Source organism: Corapipo altera, unplaced genomic scaffold (genome assembly GCF_003945725.1).
Source record: "Corapipo altera isolate COAL_440 unplaced genomic scaffold, ASM394572v1 182, whole genome shotgun sequence".
NCBI lineage: Eukaryota > Metazoa > Chordata > Aves > Passeriformes > Pipridae > Corapipo > Corapipo altera.
Window position 1 is genome coordinate 381453 of NW_020885056.1, and position 14674 is coordinate 396126.

The 14674-nt window shown below is 66.5% G+C and overlaps 4 protein-coding genes across 7 annotated transcripts in view; all 4 read right to left on the reverse strand.

Moving 5' to 3' along the window:
- Positions 1-4639, reverse strand: part of FAM160B2 (family with sequence similarity 160 member B2) — a 5783-nt gene extending 1144 nt beyond the window's left edge. The window contains exons 1-13 of the mRNA XM_027668935.1: positions 4519-4639; positions 4341-4419; positions 3236-3405; positions 2372-2476; positions 2128-2250; positions 1833-2003; positions 1550-1746; positions 1360-1468; positions 984-1060; positions 718-907; positions 486-640; positions 266-388; positions 92-182 (exon numbers count right to left, since the gene is read on the reverse strand). Coding sequence (XP_027524736.1) covers positions 92-182; positions 266-388; positions 486-640; positions 718-907; positions 984-1060; positions 1360-1468; positions 1550-1746; positions 1833-2003; positions 2128-2250; positions 2372-2476; positions 3236-3405; positions 4341-4419; positions 4519-4563 — 1635 coding nt within the window. The 5' untranslated portion in view covers positions 4564-4639. The remainder of the gene's footprint in view (positions 1-91; positions 183-265; positions 389-485; positions 641-717; positions 908-983; positions 1061-1359; positions 1469-1549; positions 1747-1832; positions 2004-2127; positions 2251-2371; positions 2477-3235; positions 3406-4340; positions 4420-4518) is intronic.
- A 937-nt stretch (positions 4640-5576) lies between these two features.
- LOC113959706 (actin filament-associated protein 1-like 1) lies at positions 5577-7967 on the reverse strand. The gene is made up of 10 exons (XM_027668922.1): positions 7906-7967; positions 7623-7705; positions 7327-7544; positions 7110-7240; positions 6897-7017; positions 6701-6809; positions 6245-6394; positions 5971-6131; positions 5783-5893; positions 5577-5690 (listed from the first exon to the last, which is right to left on the reverse strand). The coding sequence occupies exons 1-10, from the start codon at positions 7965-7967 to the stop codon at positions 5664-5666; spliced, it is 1173 nt and encodes a 390-aa protein (XP_027524723.1). The 3' UTR covers positions 5577-5663.
- Positions 7704-12472, reverse strand: LOC113959699. 4 transcript variants are annotated; one of them, XR_003531902.1, is made up of 8 exons: positions 9552-9981; positions 9374-9448; positions 9189-9265; positions 8881-8962; positions 8590-8808; positions 8178-8357; positions 7906-7989; positions 7704-7713 (listed from the first exon to the last, which is right to left on the reverse strand). XR_003531902.1 is itself a non-coding variant. In XM_027668910.1 (8 exons), the coding sequence occupies exons 1-7, from the start codon at positions 12344-12346 to the stop codon at positions 8191-8193; spliced, it is 765 nt and encodes a 254-aa protein (XP_027524711.1). In that variant the 5' UTR covers positions 12347-12472; the 3' UTR covers positions 7802-7989; positions 8170-8190. The 4 variants fall into 4 exon arrangements, 3 of the variants coding, with proteins under 3 accessions (XP_027524711.1, XP_027524709.1, XP_027524708.1); XM_027668910.1 differs by lacking the exon at positions 7704-7713 and adding an exon at positions 12331-12472 and having other exon boundaries at positions 7802-7989; positions 8170-8357; positions 9552-9680; XM_027668908.1 differs by lacking the exon at positions 7704-7713 and having other exon boundaries at positions 7802-7989.
- A 165-nt stretch (positions 12473-12637) lies between these two features.
- DMTN (dematin actin binding protein) overlaps positions 12638-14674 on the reverse strand; it is a 9727-nt gene continuing 7690 nt past the window's right edge. The window contains 3 exon segments of the mRNA XM_027668927.1: positions 12638-14158; positions 14249-14329; positions 14428-14495. Of these exon segments, the coding sequence (XP_027524728.1) occupies positions 14045-14158; positions 14249-14329; positions 14428-14495 (263 nt within the window). The 3' untranslated portion in view covers positions 12638-14044.

Here is a 14674-nt window from a genome sequence, read left to right on the forward strand (position 1 = left end):
ACCACCAGCGGTGGGATGGGGACCCCCCCAGGAGCAGGGACCACCAGTAGCAGGATGGGGACCTCCCTGGGGAGCCCCCCCAGGCACCCACCATGCCCAGGGCATCGTGCACGTAGGTGTCGTAGCCGCCCTCCTCCATGCAGGAGGAGGTCTTTGCCTCCTCTGGCACCAAGCAGAGGAAGCTGGAAGAGAGGGGAGAGAGAGGGATGGGGAGGGGGATACAGCCCCCGCCCCTCGAGCCAGGGCAGCCCCTCCAAAGCCCTACCTGCTGACCACCTCGCTCACTTGCCCCTTCCCCGCCGGGGCTGAGCCCGGGGGAGGGTTATTTGCTGCCCCAAAGCCGGTGTCTGGGAATCCATCGGTGAAATAGGGATCCTCCTCCAGCTCCCTGCGGGGTGGTGACATCACCCAGGGGTGTCAGTGGGGTGGGCACTGAGGGGCTGCCCCTCCCTTTCCCTGCCCCAGCTGCCCCCCCCCTCTCTCACAGCCCGTCCTCCTCGGGGTCCGCCTCGGGGGGCCCGCGCTCCTGTCGCTGCAGGTACGCCCTGGCCTCCAGGTTCCTCAGCACCAGGTTGTGAGCCACGTGCTCGTGGGGCTTCCTCAGGAGCTCCTCGAAGAGCCGCAGGCTGGCCAGGCTGATCTGGGCAGGGCGGGATGGGGTGAGACCCTCCCCCGGCGCCGCCCCCTCCCCGTCCTCCCCCTCCCTCACGGGCTCACCTCGTCGGAGAGGTGGTCGCAGCGGTCGATGAGCTGCGCTCGCAGGGCGTGGGGGGCGTCCCCGGGGGTCTCGGGGTGCCGGTGGGGCCCCAGCAGGAAGAGCACGAGGCGCTGGAGCAGGGCAGGGGCGCGGATCTGCCGCACTGTCCCCGCCAGCACGGCCGTGGCGCCCAGGACGGCGAGCTCCGACCTGCCAGAGGGGGAAAGGAGACCTCGTTTCCTGGCTCCGGGGGGTCCTGGAGAGTGGAACAGCCTCAGACACTCACATCTGCAGGAGCTGTGGCTGCAGGACGCCCTGGAAAAACTTCTCCTCCACGGCCTCGGTGATGGCGTCGGCCACGAGCTGGGGGAGAGGGAGAGGCTGAGCTTGGGAACCCCCCCAGGATGAGAGGGCACAGCCTCGAGCTGCGCCAGGGGAGGTTTAGGTCAGACATTAGGAAGAATTTCTTCACAGAAAGGATGGTTGGACATTGGAAGGGGCTGCCCAGGGACGTGGTGGGGTCCCCACCCCTGAAGGTGCCCCTGGAATGACTGGACGTGGCACTCGGTGCCCTGGGCTGGGGGACAAGGTGGTGGCAATGTCACAGGTGACCTCAGAGGTCTTTTCCAAGCTAACTGACTCCGTGATCCTGTGATTCTCACCGGGTGGGCTCCCATCACCAGCTCATCCAGGTAGTCCAGCCAGCATAGGAAGGCAGCCAGGCTCTCCTTCCCCGGGAAAACCCCATCACCAGCAGCATCCCCCTGCGACCTGCGCGGGATGGAGGACACGGGGGGGGCTGTGACAAAACCCTGGTGACCCCTGAGCTCCCCTTCCCAGCGCCCCCCTCACCTCCAGCTGGGCCTGTCCATGGCGAGGACGTCGGCGGGGTCGGTGCCGGGGGGCACGGCGCTGTAGAGCTCGCAGAGGTGCCCGGTGAGCAGCTGGCACAGGGCGCTGCTCCTCACCAGGCAGGCAGCAGCCGCCTCCTGGGCCAGCCCTGCCAGCACCAGCAGGTTCTCCCGAGCCTTCAGCGCCACACGGCTCTTCTGCGAGGAAGAGGAGGAGGAGGGAGGGGTCATCACAAGGCTGGCAGTGCCCACCGTCCCCTCCTGCCACCCCTGTTCGCCTGTACCTTGCTCCTGCACAGCCCCACCAGGGCGGTGACGAGGTTGCTGTCCCTCTGTGGTGGGGAGGGCTGGGCTGGGGGGCAGCTGGCAGTGGTGCCCGGGGGATGCTCCACACCCTCTTCCCTGGGGCTGTCCGGCAGCTCCTGGGCTCTCCTCCCGTTCAGGACGCTCTTTCCCTGGAGAGGAGGAGGAGCAGCGAAGGAGCCACCACCTTCCTCCTCCTCTTCCCCCCAAGCTTTGCAGCAAAAAGCTCAGTGAGGGGACCCCAAATTGTCCCACTGGCACAGGGGGGCTGCTCACCTCCAGGATATACGGCAGCAGGCTGGGATCCTGCTGGATCTTGGAGCAGAGGACGGCGGCGAACTGCACCTCCTCCTTCTCTGTGCCCGAGCCCAGGCGGCCGCTGCTGAGCTGGAGCAGCTTCTGGAGAGGCAGGGAGAGAGGGATGCGGGAATTCTGGGGGCTCTCCCACCCCCTCTCCGTGGGCACTGCTTCCCAGGGAGGGGTTGGCAGGGATGCAGCCAGCCCGGGGATGGGACCTCACCTGCACCGGCCTGTGCACGTTGAGGTAGTGCAGGAGAGGGTGCTGGACCTGCCCCAGCACCCGGCTGAAGAACAGCAGGACCTGCTGCCTCATCCCGGGGGGATACTGGGAATGAGACACAGGGAGGAATCAGACAGAGCCCAGTTACCCGATTTCCCTGTAACTGCCCCAAATCACCTGCTGGCTCACCTAGAGGGGTGCCCCAAAACGATGCATGGACCCCCCCCAGCACATCCCACCCACCCCAGGCTCCCTTTAACAATTAGGGGTTTAACTGAAAAATCATTGGGGGATTATTTCCCCTTTTCCCAGTGATGGGGAGTTAAACCCCAGCACGCCAAAACCCCAAATCCTCACAGGCACAGAGGGGCCAGCATGTTTCCACAGCCCACACCACACTTACACCTGAATAAAAATCTATTTATAGGGGCCCCATTGTTATTAGCAATAAAGGAGCAGCAGAGCTGTCATATTTGGGCAATATTTACTTTTCCAAACCCTCCTCATCCCACAAAGCCAAGCAGTGATGTGCCACATGGGCAAAAAAAAAAAACCCTTTCTGCACACACAGGGATGAGATGAGGTGCAAGAGCCATTCAGAGGAGCCCCAGAAAGGATCCCAATGGGGATCTTAAATTGAGGAATCCAAGACCCTCTGAAAAAAGCCAAGTTTTCCCCTCAAAAAAAGCCAAGCCCCCCGACTGCCTCACGCCTCACAAAGTCCCACTTCCAGTAAAAATGCTCAAAAATCAAAATTACTGAGTGGCACCACATCAAGGAGCTGGAAAAGGCTGCGAGTGCTCCAGCTCTGGGGGGGGGGCTCCTTCCCCCTTGGAGCCGTTTTCCCGGTGCAGGGACACCCACCTCGGCCTTTCCCAGCGTGCCCAGTGTCTCCAGGAGCTTGTGCTGGAGCAGGTACTCGAGGCACGGCCCCGTCTCCCCCGCCGGCTGCTGCTTCTCCTCGTACACCAGGATATCCAACATCTGCTTGAGGCGCCAGGGAATGTCCGTCTGCCTGGCCGGGATGCTCTCGTCTGTGGATACAGGGATGGGGGGCTGCGGCGTGTGCCCCCCGCCCCGCTCCCAGGGCACGTGGCAAAGGGAGCGATGCCCGGCTGGGACGCTCTCCAGCGGCTCCCCGATCCTTTGCCGGCCCGGAATCCCGCTCCTCCCGGGCTGGGAATGACGCTAGATGGCAATGTGAGGATGGAGAGCCGGCAGCTGCTCCTTCCGCTCCCGGCCTAGGAAGGTGCCGGACATCCCGCTGCCCGTTCTCCCGGTGGGCACTGCCAGCCCTGGAGACCCCCCGCCCCCGGCACAGCGGGAAGGGCCGAAATCCCGCTGGGAATCGGGGCTGAAGCCTCTGCAGGCCCCGCTCTGGCGCTCCCGGGGAGCGGCGTGTTCCCGGCGGGGACGTGTCCCAGCCTGTCCGGAGCTCCCGGGAGTGTCCGCACCCACCCGTGCTGACCCCGCTGGGGCGCCGGGGGTTGGGGCCGGGCAGGGCAGAGCTCCCCGCATGGAGAAATCCTTCCGGGGAATGGGAACGGGTGTCCCACGGCAAAGCCCCGCGTGCCAGGTCTGCCACAGGGCACCGGGGTCCCATCCCAGGACGCGGGGTCCTGTCCCAGGGCACAGGGACACCCTCCCCGGGCACCTTATTTCCCAGGCCAAGGACCCTATTTTAGGGCACAGAGACCCTCTCCCAGGACACACAGTCCTGTGTTAAGACATGGGGTCCTTTCCCAGGAAATGGGGTCCCCTCCCAGGGCACAGGCACCTTATTCCCAGGGCACAGGACCCTATTTTAGGGCACAGGGACCCTCTCCCGGGACACGAGACCCCTGTTCCCACAACACAGGGAGTTGACTCCTACACCACAGAGACCCCAACCCGGGGCACAGAGACCCCAACCCGGGGCACAGGGACCCCATATAGGGGCACGGCGACCCTGTCCCCGCACCCCCCTCACCTGTGGCCTCCAGGTAGTAGCCGGTGATGCCCTTCCAGTGCTCGGTGAAGGCTTCCAGCAGGTCCACGCTGGGCTCCCGCTGCGCACACCGGGGCCGGGGTCAGGGGCGCACGGAACAACACCCACCCCCCGGTCCCGGTCCCGTTCCCATTCCCGGTCCCCCCCGTGTCCCCCTCACCGTCTCCACCGCCTGTTGCAGCAGCGCTCCCAGACGGCTCAGCATGGCTGGGACCCCCGGGACCACCCCCGGGACCACCCCCGGGACCGACCCCAACCCCAACCCCGCTCCCGGCCCCGCCCCGCTCCCTCCCCCGGCGGCTCCGCTCCGGCTCCCGGCGGGATGGGCGGGATCGGGGCGGGATTGGGGACACGGGGAGGGGGCGGGACTGGAGGAGGGTGGGGAGAGGAGGGGCTGGGGAGGTGTCGTAGCCCTGGAACTGCCCCGCGGGGCAGCTCGCGGCGGGGGACGGACCCGGGGCACCGGGATGGGGATGGAACCCACACAGCTCGCACAGGGATGGGGATGGACCCCCCCCACACCTCGCACAGGAATAGGGATAAACCCCATGAACACCTCGCACAGGGATAGGGAAGGACCTCATACACACCTTGCACTGGGATAGGGATGGACAAGGACAACCTTCCCTGCACTAGGGTGGGGATACCCCTCATAACACACCAGGATAAGGACAAGAACAAGGACATCCCCCTTCCCCAACTCTCCCTTTCACACAGCACAACGCACGTTTTACGACATATTTTTTTTTTTAGTCCTTAAAAAAAACACCAAACAAAACCCCAAAAAAACATTTCTCCAATGAAAACCAAGCCCTGAGGAGCACAGCTGTTGGAAAAACACCCAGGGCCCAGCCTGGGTCCTGCCAGCTCCAGGGAATGGAGAACTGGATGCCCCTGAACTGTGTACGTGCCCTGCCAGCTGCTCGATCCGGGGTGGATCCGTACCCATCCCTATAAATGGGGGGGCCTGGGGGGGCTGGGGCGCTGCCAATGCACAGTTTGTACCGGACCCACACTGGGGGCAGAGCCAGCAGCTCAGGAAGCTGTACCTGGGAATTCTGTACCCCGAAAACGAGGTGCTGGGACGGGCGGGAACGCAGCGGGGAGAGGCTGGAAACCCACCCAGGGAGAGCTTGATATGTATATATCTATATATCTATATATAAAAAATAGATGTGCGTAGTGGTAGCGTTGATACTGGACGGATAAAAATCAGATTCCAGGCTGAATCCAGGCCGGTCCTGCACGATCCACGCGCAGCCGGGAGACTCCCGCTCCAGCAGGTCCGTCTGCAGGCGGGCGGGGTCACATCGCAGACTTCATCTCCCACTCCTGGAGGGCGGCCCAGGAACGGTCAATCCCCCGTCTCCCCGTGCCCTGGGATCACCTGAGCCCTTCCCACCCCGCCTGGATCCCGGGGGTACCTTCCTCTTCTGCCTCACGTTCCCCTTCTCCACAATGACGGGCGACGGGGGCGGTTTCAGGGCGCTCCTCGCCGACGTGGTGCGTTTCAGCAGCGGCCTGAGGAATGATCCCTGGTGGGAAAACAGCGGAGAGAGGGTGAGGGCAGCCCCCCAAACCCTTTGCACTCCCTGCATCCCGTGTCCCCCACCTCGGAGCCAGCTGAGCTGGCGGTGGCAGCGATGTGGCCCTTCAGTGACTTCCCGATGGCCAGGAGGTTCATCTCGGAGCCGGCTTTCAGCCTGCCCTTCACACGGCAGGCCCTCTCCAGCTGTCCCACCTTCTCCTCCAGCTTGGGAAAGGCTCTCTTCCCTGCAAGGACAGCAGGAGCACTGCCAAGCCCGGGCACGCCTTGACCCTGCCAGTTGCTCCAGCAAGGACCAGGCAGCCCCTGGCACCGGGGCACAGCCCCTCTGTGACCCTACCAATGAGGATGTCCAGCCCATCCCGAGTCCCTTTCTTCTCGGGCAGTGTCAGGGTGCGCTGGGATCGGGAAAGATCCCTGCTCCCGAGGTTGGGGTTCTCCTTTGCCTGCTGTGGGCTGGGAGCTCTGCCCCGGGGAGCTGGTGGGGGTGCTGGGGAGGAAAGGAAGAGGAAGAATGCTCAGGAGGAAGAGAAGGGGAAGGATTCTGGGGAGGATGGGAAGAAGAAGGATTCTGGGGAGGAAGAGCAGGGAAGTGATGCTGGGGAGGAATGAAAGAAGGAGGACGCTGGGGAGGAAGGGAAGGGGAAGGATGCACGGGATTAAGGACAGGGAAGTCATGGCACAACACCACATTCATGGGCACCCCAGCCCCTACCCCAGCCCCCAGGATTGGGGTGCAGGGGGTGCATGGGAGGACCCTGCTGCACTCTTGGGAGGAGCACCCAGCCCCTCTCACCTGCCTGCGAGGGCCGGGCACTGCCCAGGGCATTGCTGCTGGCACAGATGGGCAGTGCAGACACGGGTCTCCTGCGCTGCCCTTGCACTGCCCGGTCCAAGCTCTGCTGCTGTGGAAGGAAATCCGGGAGAATCCCATGGGCAACAGGACGGTGAGAGCCTGTCTCCCCACCCCGGGGGTGGCATGAGCAGGTTACCAGCTGCTGCAGCCGCTCTGCGTTGGAGTAGAGGTGCTTGGGGGTCTCGGCTGGCAGGGGCTGCCCAAAGGGGTCATCCATGTAGGTGTTGGGGGTGGGCACACGGCGCAGCATCAGCCCACTGTGAGCAGGAGAGAGGGCCCGTTAGTTCACACACCCCGCAGAGCAGCAGGAGGGCTGGGGGTGGCCCTGCCTCGTCCAGAAGCTCCTCACCCGGCAGCAGGGCGGCTGCTGGCATCACCAGGCCGGGGGGGCTTGCTGTGGGGTCCGTCACCCGCCGGCTCCCCTCCTCCCCTGGCCTGCAGGGTCTTCAGCCAGGCTTCCCTCTCCTCATCCGACCGGGCCTGGCGTGGGGCAGGGGGGTCCAGGCTCAGCACGTGCTCCCCCCCCTTGAAGGGAGGGACGTGGGGTCACCGTGGCCGCCCCTCACCTGCAGCAGGGCGAGCTCCCGACCCCGCTGGGCGATGCGGATGCGCAGGTTTTGGGGGGATCCGGCGGCTGCCCCGGGGGAGACCTCGCAGCCGTCCAGGCGCAGGGCACAGACGGGGCGCTGGGCAGGGCCGGGCTCCGGGAACATGCGCAGGGCTCCCTGGCGCACGGCGCACCACAGCCGCTGCCAGCGGCCCCGCAGCCGCACCGCCAGGAACCCTGCGGGCCGGGAGACCCCCGTTAGAGGCGGCGTGAGGGGGGCAGGACCCCCCCTTGCCCCCTCCCCATGCACCCCACCTCCTTTGGTGTCCTCGCCGGGCCGCGGGCTGCGGGCGGGGCTCTGCCGGGAGCGATCCTGTTCCTCCTCCTCCTCGTCCTCCCTGCCGAGCTGGGGGCCGGCAGGCTGAGAATGGGGGTGCAGAGAGCCCCGACTCTGCGGGTGTCACACCCCCCCCTCCTGCACTCTGAGCCTCCCCCCAAGCCAACCCTTCCCCGGTGTCACCCAGCAGGGCCACCAGGACGTGGAATCGGGTGTGCTCCTGGCCCTCTCCCGTGCCTGGGTCTCCCTGGACAAGCTCACCCTGCTGAGCCTCGAGGAAGGGGACGCCGGGGCGCTGAGGGCTGCCAGCCCCCCAGGGGCATCGCTGCTGACCTCCTCGATCACCTGCCAGGGGAAACAGGGAGCGCTGCACCCCGGGCTCCTGCTCCCCCTCTAACAGGGCTCCAACACCCCCAGGATGGGAGCTGGGAGCAGACAGGATCACCCCCAGACCCCCGGGAGCACTCCAGCAGGGCCGTGCCCCCGTTTCTCCCTGCCCACCCCGCTCCTGCCCGGCTGCAACACCTCCAAACCTTCCTCCAGTCCTCAGCCTGCTGCCGGCTCTGGAAGCCGATGACCAGCACCTCTCCTGCTGTGCCTGTCACCTTCAGGGCGTGTGGCATCTTCTTGCCTCTCTTGTCCTTGTAGGTGACACGGCAGCCCCGCAGGTCCAGCTCCAGCACCGGCTGCAGGTCGGCGGCACACCTGAAGCACTGAGGGGGCACTGGGGGTCAGCAGGGCGTGGAGACCTGCTCCCAACCTCCATCCACCCATCCATCCATCCACCCATCCATCCATCCATCCACCCATCCACCCACCCAACCACCAATCCATCCATCCCTCCACCCCCTCATCCATCCACCATTCATCCACCCACTCCTCCATCCCTCCATCCATCCTTCCACCCACCCCCCCATCCCTCCTCCTCCTCCCCCAGCCCCTCACCAGCAGCACGTGCTCCCGGACGATGAAGAGCTGCTTTGCCCACTGTCCCAGCCAGCGTTTCCTCCAGAGGAAGCCGCAGAGCTGGGCCTCGGGGCGCCCGGGGGGGCTCGGCCTCGGGGCTGGTGCCCAGCGGCCACCTCAGGTAGTGGGCACGGTCCGTCACACCCTCCTCCTCCTCCTCGTACGACTCGTAGTGGCTGCTGTCGGTGTCGGCCCCGCCTGCGGGCCGGGGCGGGGTCAGGGGGGCGGGCGCACTCCGGGGATGGGCGGGGGGCGCGGGGGGGTCCTCACCGGAGCATCCGCTCTGGGGTTCGGCGTCTTCGTACGAGTCGTCGGCCGGTGGGGACGGTGAGACACCCCCCAGCACCTTGTTCTGGGGGGAGAAGGGGTGCTCCAAAGGTGCTGCCCCCCCCCCCCCCCCCCCGTGGCCCCCGCGGGGTCCCCGAGGCACCTGAAGCGGGTGGGACCACGGGGACCTTCCCACCCCCGCGTGAGTGAGGTTTCAGTGCAGGGATGGCCACCGGTGCCCCTCTGCCGTCCCTTGTGCCGCTGCCAGAGCCCCCCGCCGCCCCTCCATCGTCCTCCAGTGCCCCCCTTACCGCTCCGTGCAGGCTGGGGGCGCTGGCCGGGCGGCACTCGCGGCCTCTCCCTCCCGCTGCATCCGCCGTCCTGGATCCTGGGAGGGAAAAGCGGGACTGGCAGCGGCGTTGCGGGGCGGAGAGGGGTCGGGTACCCCCAGCCCCGCGCGGAGGAGAGAGAGGGTGGCTCGAAGCGCGGGACTCACCCGGGCCGGTCCAGCCCTGCGGGGTCCCCGGGGAGGGCGAGAGGCAGCGCATGATCATGTACTCTGCATCCTCTGCTGCGGGGGGAGCGCCCGGTCACAGCCCCGCCCCTGCGCCCCTCCCGGCTGCCCACCGGGCACCCACCGGGGGCTTCCCCCCGCCCTCCGGCCCCGCACTCACACGGGGGGCTCTGCAGCCGGGACAGCAGGTCGGACACCGACTTTTTCTTGGCCCGAGCCGCGGCGCTGAGGCTCTCCCGGTCCAGGATGAGCAGGAAGGACCGCAGGTCCGACAGCAGCTTGTCCAGGTCTGCGAGGGGCAGGGAAGTGCCACCGCAGCCACCAGAGGAGGGCGGGCAGGGGCTCCTCGATGCCAGGGGGGTGACGTGCCCCATCCCACTGGTCGTGCCCCCGCTCCAGCACCTGCCCCTGCCCTGCACAATCCCACTATTGACAGGCCCGGGGGCACGGGGGAGGATGAGGAGGGGGGCTGGGGACCCGCGGTGATGAAGGCTGCTCTGTGTGCCCTCACAGAGCTGGTTTGTTCCCGGCTGGGCGAGGGGAGCCACGACCTGGGGGCTGCGCTGGGCACACGGAGGAGGAGGACGAAGAGGAGGAGGAAGAGGAGGAGGAAGAGGAGGAGGAGGAGGAGGAGGAGAAGGAGGAGGAGAAGGAGACCTGGCACGTGGGAGCAGCTGATGAAGGCTGAAATGCTGAGCATTCTCCCACTGCCTGCTCTGAGGGCAGGGAGTGGGGTGGGGGCTCAGCACCCACCAGGGACCCCAACTCTGCCATGCCAGGAAGGAGGGATGGAGCGGGACAAGGAGCTGCTTTGTGCCAGGGAAGATGGGAATCCTGCAGCCTGTGCAGTGGGATGGACAGCACAGTGTCCACCCCACGGCCCCCCAAGGTGGGGGAGACATGGGGGGCTGTGGGCACAGGGAGAGGGCCTCTCTGTCCCCCAAGAGTGGCATCTCAGCTCTGGGCTCTGTGCAGGTGTTTCCTGCACTGAGAGAGCACATGGTAGAGCAGGACATGCAGGAACACCCCCAGCCCCACTCCCACAGAGCCCCCTCACCCTGGGCACCTTCACACAGGAAGGGGCAGATGCCCCCCGACCTCCCCCAGGGTCGCTGCCTGGCTCCCCTCGGGCTCCGTCCTGCTGAGCAGCTGGAAATGGTTTGCACGACCCTGCTCTGGGCTCTGCTCCCTGCTCCCAGCTGGGATCAAACGTTCCAGACCCGCTGCTGGAACCCACCACCTCCTGGCACAGGGTCTGTCCCTCCTCGAGTCCCCCTGACACTTCCCAGCTGGAACAGGGACAATCCCAGCGAAACAACCACCGGCCAGGATGCTGCCCAGTGACCCCCTGCAGCTGCCCAGGTGACCCCGATGTCCCATATCCCTGAATCCCACATTTCTCCAGGCTAGCAGGGATGCAGTGCACCCCAAAGAAGGTGTCAGCCCCCAGGGGAGGCGAGGGCAGGTGGGGGAAGGACCCCACCAGTCCCACATGTGTTTAAGGGGCCACGGGTGAAGCTCCCTGGGAGGTGCTGGCACAGGGGGACCCCCTTTCCCTCCCAGTGTCCCCAGTTTGGGAGCACACACCCTGCCTGGGGGGAGAGGAAACATCTGGCAGTGCAGTGAGGCTGAGCAATGCCGGAGCTGGGCCCAAACATCTGGATTTCCCTGGAAACCGGGGAAGGAAAGGGAAGGGGGGGACCAGCTCCCTGGGGGAAGAGCCTGGAGTGGGGGGGGGAGAGCAGGGGCTGCCTGAAGGGACCTACATGCAGCGTGGGGGACATGGGGACTGTGCCCCCTGCCCAGCGTGCCTGGCTTTGCCCCTCCCTCCCTCTCTCTTCTCCTCCGCCCAGGCCGAATTCCTCGGCAATGACATCTCCGTCCACTCACCCCTTTGCCCTCCCTGCAGCCCCCCCACCCCCTCCACGGCACTCCCCCCTCGGTGGGGCAGGGAATCCGTGCCCAGCCGTGCCCACGGCCGGTGCAGGGCAGGCAGGGGCTGCCCTCAGCCGTGGCCTCGTGCCAGCTGCCTGTGCCGTGCCAAGGGAAAGGCAGCCGGGATGGAAAACATCTGCCTCGGTCTCCAGGGCGGGAGGAAAACGCCTCCCCCCCACCCCAAAACACGGCGTGGTCTCCTAGCAAAGCTCCCTGCTCTCCCACGGGATGTGTCCCGGCACGGTGGCATCCTCATCCTCATGGCATCTGCATCCTCATCCTCGGGGGAGGAGGAAGGCCAGGAGGGGGAGGAAGGAGAGGGCTTGCCCAAGGGATGCCGTGGGAGCGCAGGATCCCTGGGTGATGCCCGCACACCGGGAGAGGAGGGGGGAGGCTGGAATTCGGGGCTGGCACCTCTGCCCTGCATCCACGTGGATTTTGATGCATGCACGGAGGCGCCGCGGGGTGCAGAGGCGGTGGCAGCGGCTCGGGGGGACCCCGGGGGTGGCTCTGGCCCAGCGCGGGATGACTCAGAGGAGGTTGGAGGCCGCCCCGAGCTCTCCTGCCCGCGGCGTGACCCGTCATGTGGGGAGGCTCCAGGCCACGGCTCCAGGGCGGGGACGCTCCCCCACGGCCGCTGCGCCCCCCAAAACTGCCCCTGGGAGGGCGCTGGAGGAAGCCCTGGCACCCCCCTCCCTGCCGTGGCACCCCAGTGCTGGGGGGCACCCCGTCCCTGCTCCTTCCCCCCCAGCACCCCTCCCGCAGCCCCCCGCACCTCCCACCACCCCAAACCCCCGCTCTCCCCCCTTTCACCCTCCCCTCCTTCTCTTGCACCCCCTTTTCCCCTTCCACACCCCCCGGGCACCCCCACGCCCAGCCGCACAGGCGTGGGCACCCCCACGCAGCGCCCCCCGCACCCTCTACCCTCTTCCCCTCCCCTTTTTTAGGTTTGTACCCCTCCCCTCCTCAGCCTCGCATCGCTTTGTGCCCCCCCCCCCCCGTACCCCCCTGCCGGGACATGTTGCGGGAGCGCTCACATCGCGGCGGGATCGGGATTGGGATCGGGACCGGGATTGGGATCGGGACCGGGACCGGGGCAGCGCTGTCCCGGCCCGGGTCGGCTCGCACACGCCCTGAGGGCCCCCAGCACAGCCCGGCCGGGGCGGGAGGAAGGCGGGGAAGGGCTCCGCATCCTCCTCGGAGCACCATCGCCATCTGCAGGGACCCGCGCTCGGGGACAACGGGGGGTCTGGGGGGATTTTGGGAAGGGGGAGGGAGGAGAGGGAAGCAGAGCAGCGGAGCCGGGCCGGGTAAAGCCATTTCACCTTTAATTGTAAGCAAAAAATCACTCTCACGCGGATTCTCCGACACCAGCAAATAAAATAAACTCTAACAAAAAAACAGAGAAAGTGAATCACTGTAGTCCAGTCCGAAAACAACCCATATTTATATATATATTTATAGATATGTCGTTTGTAGCAGTGAAAGGCAAGTATGGGCCAGTGAATTCCCGATAAATTACATTCTTTACATCCCAACAAGGTCTAGCGGCTGGAAAGTGGCTGGAAACAGAAACCGGGGAGCGTGGGGGGGGGAAGAAAGGGGGGTGCGGGGGGAGAGGGGTCCTGCCCAAAACGTGTGCGGGGAGAGGGGAGGGGTGTGAGGAGGGGAGGTGCTGCCCGGTGCCGAGCCCTGCCCCCGCGGCCGGACGGGGGGGGGGTGGTGGGGACAGGGACACTGCCCTGCCCAGCCCCCCGGTGGCCGCGGTGCCCATCGAGCCGTGCCCTGCTCCAGTCCATCGCCCCAGTTCATCGTTGCCCAGTTCATCGCCCAGTGCCCCCCTACACGCCCCCAGTGCATCCCCCCCCTTCCCCTCCTGCACCCCCCAGCGCATCCCCCCTTCCCCTCCTGTACCCCCTCTCCCAGTGCATCCCCCCCCCCGTGGGCACATCTGCCCATGGAAATGCACCAGGAGCTGCCCCAGGGTCCCATTGAGATCCCCCCTCCCCAAATTCATCCCAGGTGCTCCCCCTCACCCCCCTCCCAGCCCTGCCCCGCTCCTGCCCAGTGCCAGGGGGTTTTGGCAGTGTCCTTGGGGGTCCTCTCTGCAGCAGCTGGCACGGGAGGGACCCGGGGGGGGGTCCAAATTGGGAGGGGGGGCTGGAGTGGGGCAGGGTGGGATGGCAGCCTGGTTTTTCCCGGGAGAACATCAGTCTGGCAGTGAGTCGGCCCCCGGGCTCTTCCCGAGTCTGAGGGTGGGAGAGGGGCACTCCAGAGGGGCACAGGGGCACCCAGGGGGCACAGGGGCGCCCAGGCTGTGGGGGTTGAAGGCAGCAGACCCCCAGGGAGGAGGGAACCCCTCTCCCATCCAGTGCCCACCCCCCGGAGCCAATGCGCTCCCGGCCGGCTGAGAGCAGAGCCCCTGCCAGCAGTCCTGGGAGGGGTGTAGGGGGGGAAAAAGGGGGTAAAAAGCCCAGAGACCCCCCCCAAACCACCCCTCCTGGCTGAACCGTGCCTGCCTCGGGGCGGGGGTTGCCCCATCACCCCGTGGCCAGGCAGGTTCGAGCCCCCCCCCCCGAGCCCGTTTCCCACGGGAGGAGCGAGGCTGGGAGGGGGGGGGCAGGTCTGAGGGTGTGGGAAAGGGGCCCTAAAAACCGGCTGAGAGCCCTAAAGCGGGTACACGGTGCGACAGGGACTGAGCTCGGGGCCGGGCGGGGCTCAGAAGAGGAAGGCTTTCTTCTTCAGCTCGTTGCGCTTCCAGAGGGCCAGTTTGCTGAACTCCTCCGGGGGCATCTCAAAGACCTTCAGGAAATCCTCGGGGGACAGGTGTCTCTGTGTGGGGGCAGAGGGGATGGTGACGGGGTGCAGGGACCCCCCGTTGCACCCCCACCCCCCAAAAAAAACCCCTGGCAAGGCCCCTACCTCCAGCCTGGTCCTGTCCACGCCGGGAGGCAGCTTCACGCGGCCTCGGTTCGTCACCATCAGCATCTCATAGGGGTAGATCTGCGGGGGGAAAGGGGGGCATACATGGCTGTAAGACCCTCTCACACCCCCCTTCCAGCCCTGTCCAAGCCTCTCAAGGCCCCCCCAGCCCCGCTCACCTTCTGCTCCAACATGCTGGGCAGGGAGTTCCCTCTGTCCATGCGCCCGCGTTGGCCGTTCTGGGGGGGGCAAAAGCCTGGTGTCAGCCCAGTCCCCCCTCCCCAAAGGGCTGCTCTCCCCCACCTGAACTGATGCCAAGGTGGTGGGCTCCAGCCTGGCATGGCACAGCCCCCCTCCCACCTCCAGCTGGCCCCCGTCCCCTCTGGGATCAGTCCCGGAGGTGGTCCCGGTGTGTGTCCCCCCCCC

Coding starts and splice junctions, on each gene's coding strand:
- LOC113959706 (XM_027668922.1), bottom strand. CDS start 7,967: ATGCCCCTGGGGGGCTGGCAGCCCTCAGCGCCCCGGCGTCCCCTTCCT. Junction 7,545..7,622: donor CGGCGAGGACACCAAAGGAG/GTGGGGTGCATG, acceptor CCCGGCCCGCAG/GGTTCCTGGCGGTGCGGCTG. Junction 6,395..6,700: donor TGCCCGGCCCTCGCAGGCAG/GTGAGAGGGGCT, acceptor TTTCCTCCCCAG/CACCCCCACCAGCTCCCCGG.
- LOC113959699 (XM_027668908.1), bottom strand. CDS start 9,765: ATGGGGCACGTCACCCCCCTGGCATCGAGGAGCCCCTGCCCGCCCTCC. Junction 9,449..9,551: donor CCGGCTGCAGAGCCCCCCGT/GTGAGTGCGGGG, acceptor CTCCCCCCGCAG/CAGAGGATGCAGAGTACATG. Junction 8,809..8,880: donor ACCCCAGAGCGGATGCTCCG/GTGAGGACCCCC, acceptor CCCGGCCCGCAG/GCGGGGCCGACACCGACAGC.